This window comes from Oncorhynchus nerka, unplaced genomic scaffold (assembly GCF_034236695.1).
Source record: "Oncorhynchus nerka isolate Pitt River unplaced genomic scaffold, Oner_Uvic_2.0 unplaced_scaffold_1095, whole genome shotgun sequence".
NCBI classification, from domain to species: Eukaryota; Metazoa; Chordata; class Actinopteri; order Salmoniformes; family Salmonidae; genus Oncorhynchus; species Oncorhynchus nerka.
In genome coordinates, this window is record NW_027040222.1 from 92,779 (window position 1) to 98,778 (window position 6,000).

Here is a 6,000-nt window from a genome sequence, read left to right on the forward strand (position 1 = left end):
TTATGGGTTAAGGGTCATTTACACCGTATGGGTCAAGGGTCATTTACACCATATGGGTTAGGGTCATTTACACCGTATGGGTTAGGGTCATTTACACCGTATGGGTTAGGGTCATTTACACCGTATGGGTTAGGGTCATTTACACCGTATGGGTTAGGGTCATGAACACCGTATGGGTTAAGGGTCATTTACACCGTATGGGTTAGGGTCATTAACACCGTATGGGTTAGGGTCATTTACACCGTATTGGTTAAGGGTCATTTACACCGTATGGGTTAGGGTCATTTACACCGTATGGGTTATGGGTTAAGGGTCATTTACACCGTATGGGTTAGGGTCATTAACACCGTATGGGTTAAGGGTCATTTACACCGTATTGGTTAAGGGTCATTTACACCGTATGGGTTAGGGTCATTTACACCGTATGGGTTATGGGTTAAGGGCCATTTACACCGTATGGGTCAAGGGTCATTTACACCATATGGGTTAGGGTCATTTACACTATATGGGTTTAATGTCATTTACACTGTATGGGTTAGGGTCATTTACACTGTATGGGTTAAGGGTCATTTACACCGTATGGGTTAAGGGTCATTAACACCGTATGGGTTAGGGTCATTTACACCGAATGGGTTAGGTTCATTTACACCGAATGGGTTAGGGTCATTTACACCGTATGGGTTAAGGGTCATTTACACCGTATGGGTTAGGGTCATTTACACCGAATGGGTTAGGGTCATTTACACCGAATGGGTTAGGGTCATTTACACCGTATGGGTTAGGGTCATTTACACCGTATGGGTTAAGGGTCATTTACACCGTATTGGTTAGGGTCATTTACACTGTATGGTTAGGGTCATTTACACTGTATGGGTTAAGGGTCATTTACACCGTATGGGTTGGGTTACTGTATGGGTTAGGGTCATTTACACCGTATGGGTTAGGGTCATTTACACTGTATGGGTTAGGGTCATTTACACCGTATGGGTTAGGGTCATTTACACCGTATGGGTTAGGGTCATTTACACCGTATGGGTCATTTACACCGTATGGGTTAGGGTCATTTACACCATATGGGTCAAGGGTCATTTACACCGTATGGGTTAGGGTCATTTACACCGTATGGGTTAGGGTCATTTACACCATATGGTTCAAGGGTCATTTACACCGTATGGGTTAGGGTCATTTACACCGTATGGGTCAAGGGTCATTTACACCGAGTGGGTTAGGGTCATTTACACCGAGTGGGTTAAGGGTCATTTACCAAATAAAATAAGTCTCTATTCGTTAAGTGGGCAATAAGCCAAAACCCTGCAGCTCCTCCATCCAACAGTCTGTGGTTTGATGTATCTCCCTCTCTTCCCCCCTCCCTCTCTTCCCCTCTCTTCCCCCCTCCCTCTCTTCCCCTCTTCCCCCTCCCTCTCTTCCCCCTCCCTCTCTTCCCCCTCCCTCTCTTCCCCTCTTCCCCCTCCCTCTCTTCCCCCTCCCTCTCTTCCCCTCTTCCCCCTCCCTCTCTTCCCCCTTTCCCTCCCTCTCTTCCCCTCTTCTCCCCTTGCTCTCTTCCCCTCTCTTCCTCCCTCTCTTCCCCCTTTCCCTCCCTCTCTTCCCCTCTTCTCCCCTCCCTCTCTTCCTCTCTCTCCCCCCCCTCCCTCCCTCTCTTCCCCCTCCCTCCCTCTCTTCCTCTCTCTTCCCCCTCCATCTCTCTTTATCTCCCTTGCTCTCTTCCCCTCTCTTCCTCCCTCCCTCTCTTCCCCTCTCTTCCTCCCTCCCTCTCTTCCCCTCTCTTCCCCCTCCCTCCCTCTCTTCCCCCTCCCTCTCTTCCCCCTCTTCCCCCCTCCATCTCTCTTTATCTCTCTCTCTCTCTTTCCATCTCTCTCTCTCTTTCCATCTCTCTCTCTCTCTCTCCTCCAGAATGAAGGACACCAGTAAGAAGAACAACATATTTTCTCAGTTCAGGAAGAATGACCGAGACAAACAGAAGCTGATTGAGACGGTGGTGAAACAGCTGAGGAGCCTGGTCAATGGGATGTCTCAACACTCCTAGAACACACACACAGATGGACACACAGACAGACAGAGACACACAGATGGACACACAGACAGACAGATGGACACACAGACAGACAGAGACACACAGGTGGACACACAGACAGACAGATGGACACACAGATGGACACACAGATGGACAGAGACACACAGACAGACAGAGACACACAGATGGACACACAGACAGACAGAGACACACAGATGGACACACAGACAGACATGGACACACAGATAGACAGAGACACACACACACACACATACACACACACACACATACAGACAGACACACACACCAACCAGCCATCACCTTTCAGTTTCACCAGATTCCATGCATAGTGTAAATAAAGAGAAGACAACACACACACACACACACACACACACACACACACACACACACACACACACACACACACACACACACACACGAGACATCAAGCTAAAACAGTTTCTCTGTCAGGACTGAGAAAAAGAGTGAAATGTTTGAAATGTATTTTTTAAAGCCTCAGAAACCTATGTTTTGTATATAGTGAGAGTGCAGTGATTTGTGTCACCACGGTGATGTAAGGAATGTAAAGATGGCATCTCGGATGAAGACTGGACAGGAAACTGATGTTCACTGGGTGAAGTGGCCCAGATAGGGGACTGAGCCATGAAGTATAGGCTCCAATCCCCCGAGCCCTATCCGCCCTGCTCTAAAGTAGTGCACTATGTAGGGAATAGGGCCCTGGTCTAAAGTAGTGCCCTATATAGGGAATAGGGCCCTGCTCTAAAGTAGTGCATTGTATAGGGAATAGGGCCCTGCTCTAAAGTAGTGCACTATATAGGGAATAGGGCTCTGCTCTAAAGTAGTGCACTATGTAGGGAATTAGGGCCCTGCTCTAAAGTAGTGCACTATGTAGGGAATAGGACCCTGGTCTAAAGTAGTGCCCTATATAGGGAATAGGGCCCTAGTCTAAAGTAGTGCCCTATATAGGGAATAGGGCCCTGCTCTAAAGTAGTGCATTGTATAGGGAATAGGGCCCTGCTCTAAAGTAGTGCACTATGTAGGGAATAGGGCTCTGGTCTAAAGTAGTGCACTATGTAGGGAATAGGGTGTGATTTGGGACACGTCCTGGAAGACCTCTACATCGCTCCATCATGCAGTACTGGGTGGAGTTAGTTTCTACTGTAAATATATTGGAGAATATTTAACACTACAGAGAATCACGCTGGTTGGGTCACAAATGTCGTCCTATTTCCACTGGTCAATGGCAGGGATGCACTCTCTCCCTGTCTCTGTCAGTCAGCTCTCTCCCTGTCTCTCCCAGTCATTCAGCTCTTTCCCTGTCTCTGCCAGTCATTCAGCTCTATCCCTGTCTCTACCAGGCATTCAGCTCTCTCCCTGTCTCTGCCAGTCATTCAGCTCTCTCCCTGTCTCTGCCAGTCATTCAGCTCTCTCCCTGTCTCTGCCAGTCATTCAGCTCTCTCCCTGTCTCTACCAGTCATTCAGCTCTCTCCCTGTCTCTGCCAGTCATTCAGCTCTCTCCCTATCTCTGTCAGTCATTCAGCTCTCTCCCTGTCTCTGCCAGTCATTCAGCTCTATCCCTGTCTCTGCCAGTCATTCAGCTCTCTCCCTGTCTCTCCCTGTCTCTGCCAGTCATTCAGCTCTCTCCCTGTCTCTCCCTGTCTCTGCCAGTCATTCAGCTCTCTCCCTGTCTCTCCCTGTCTCTGCCAGTCATTCAGCTCTCTCCCTGTCTCTCCCTGTCTCTGCCAGTCATTCAGCTCTCTCCCTGTCTCTCCCTGTCTCTGCCAGTCATTCAACTCTCTCCCTGTCTCTGCCAGTCATTCAGCTCTCTCCCTGTCTCTACCAGTCATTCAGCTCTCTCCCTGTCTCTGCCAATCATTCAGCTCTCTCCCTGTCTCTGTCAGTCATTCAGCTCTCTCCCTGTCTCTGCCAGTCATTCAGCTCTATCCCTGTCTCTGCCAGTCATTCAGCTCTCTCCCTGTCTCTCCCTGTCTCTGCCAGTCATTCAGCTCTCTCCCTGTCTCTGCCAGTCATTCAGCTCCCTCCCTGTCTCTCCCTGTCTCTCCCTGTCTCTGCCAGTCATTCAGCTCTCTCCCTGTCTCTCCCTGTCTCTGCCAGTCATTCAGCTCTCTCCCTGTCTCTCCCTGTCTCTGCCAGTCATTCAGCTCTCTCCCTGTCTCTCCCTGTCTCTGCCAGTCATTCAGCTCCCTCCCTGTCTCTCCCTGTCTCTCCCTGTCTCTGCCAGTCATTCAGCTCTCTCCCTGTCTCTCCCTGTCTCTGCCAGTCATTCAGCTCTCTCCCTGTCTCTCCCTGTCTCTGCCAGTCATTCAGCTCCCTCCCTGTCTCTCCCTGTCTCTCCCTGTCTCTGCCAGTCATTCAGCTCTCTCCCTGTCTCTCCCTGTCTCTGCCAGTCATTCAACTCTCTCCCTGTCTCTACCAGTCATTCAGCTCTCTCCCTGTCTCTCAAAATGACCTGCATGAACCTGGTTCCATTGTTTAAACCCAGTACAGGACAGAGAGCTTTGTTAATTTTACACTCAAAATATTATCTTTTGACAAGAAAGACACCCAAAATCATGTTTTTTTTTTTTTTTGTATCAGCCATTATTAGCTAAATCAATTTCTTGCATCCAAAATTCTCCTTGTTTTTGTTCCTCAGGGTAAATGAAAGCTTTTGGTTTCAAATGCTTTAGATTCTACCGCTAAGACATTTCAAACAGCAATAATGACCTCATCCACCTGCAGGCTTAAAGAACGACTTCTGTCTCACATCTGAAATCACATTTCATAGTTGGAGTTATGGGTTTTTTAATCTGCTTTTGAACAGGCATTTTGCCCTGAATAGCTATTATTTCAGTTAGCCTTTTTTTGAGTAGGAGCTTGTAAATTGTCCTTGTACATACTGCATATTTTGTAAAGAAAGTAAGAATGCGGGGTTTACTTCTGTTACGAATAAAAGGAGTTTGTTGTTCTGAGATGCATCTCTTAAATCTAAAATATGTAAAAAATGTCATTCGTCTTTCAAATGAATTAAATTATAACTGCTATTAGTCAATACATCACCTGGTGAGAAATGTGATTTTTCTCCATTTTTTTTGTTTCTAGTGTCAAGAGTCAAAACAGAAATCCTTATTGAATAACCCGCTTAACATTCCAAAGGGAAATGAACTGAGTGTTGGTAAGAATGGAGGGGCGGGAAAGGGAAATGAACTGAGTGTTGGTAAGAATGGAGGGGCGGGAAAGGGAAATGAACTGAGTGTTGGTAAGAATGGAGGGGCGGGAAAGGGAAATGAACTGAGTGTTGGTAAGGATGGAGGGGCTGAGTGGGAAAGGGAAATGAACTGAGTGTTGGTAAGAATGGAGGGGCGGGAAAGGGAAATGAACTGAGTGTTGGTAAGAATGGAGGGGCTGGAAAGGGAAATGAACTGAGTGTTGGTAAGAATGGAGGGGCGGGAAAGGGAAATGAACTGAGTGTTGGTAAGAATGGAGGGGCGGGAAAGGGAAATGAACTGAGTGTTGGTAAGAATGGAGGGGCGGGAAAGGGAAATGAACTGAGTGTTGGTAAGAATGGAGGGGCGGGAAAGGGAAATGAACTGAGTGTTGGAATAAGGATGGATGGAAAGGAAATGAACTGAGTGTTGGTAAGAATGGAGGGGCGGGAAAGGGAAATGAACTGAGTGTTGGTAAGAATGGAGGGGCGGGAAAGGGAAATGAACTGAGTGTTGGTAAGGATGGAGGGGCGGGAAAGGGGAAAGTGTTGGGAAATTAACTGAGTGTTGGTAAGGATGGAGGGGCGGGAAAGGGAAATGAACTGAGTGTTGGGTGGAGTGTTGGAGGGGCGGGAAAGGGAAATGAACTGAGTGTTGGTAAGAATGGAGGGGCGGGAAAGGGAAATGAACTGAGTGTTGGTAAGAATGGAGGGCCGGGAAAGGGAAATGAACTGAGTGTTG

At 47.8% G+C, this 6,000-nt stretch overlaps 1 protein-coding gene across 1 annotated transcript in view; it reads left to right on the plus strand.

Moving 5' to 3' along the window:
• exoc6 (exocyst complex component 6) overlaps positions 1 to 5,109 on the plus strand; it is an 89,687-nt gene extending 84,578 nt beyond the window's left edge. Inside the window, exon 16 of the mRNA XM_065016188.1 lies at positions 1,912 to 5,109. Within this exon, the coding sequence (XP_064872260.1) occupies positions 1,912 to 2,044 (133 nt within the window). The 3' untranslated portion in view covers positions 2,045 to 5,109. The remainder of the gene's footprint in view (positions 1 to 1,911) is intronic.
• The last annotated feature ends 891 nt before the right edge of the window (positions 5,110 to 6,000 follow it).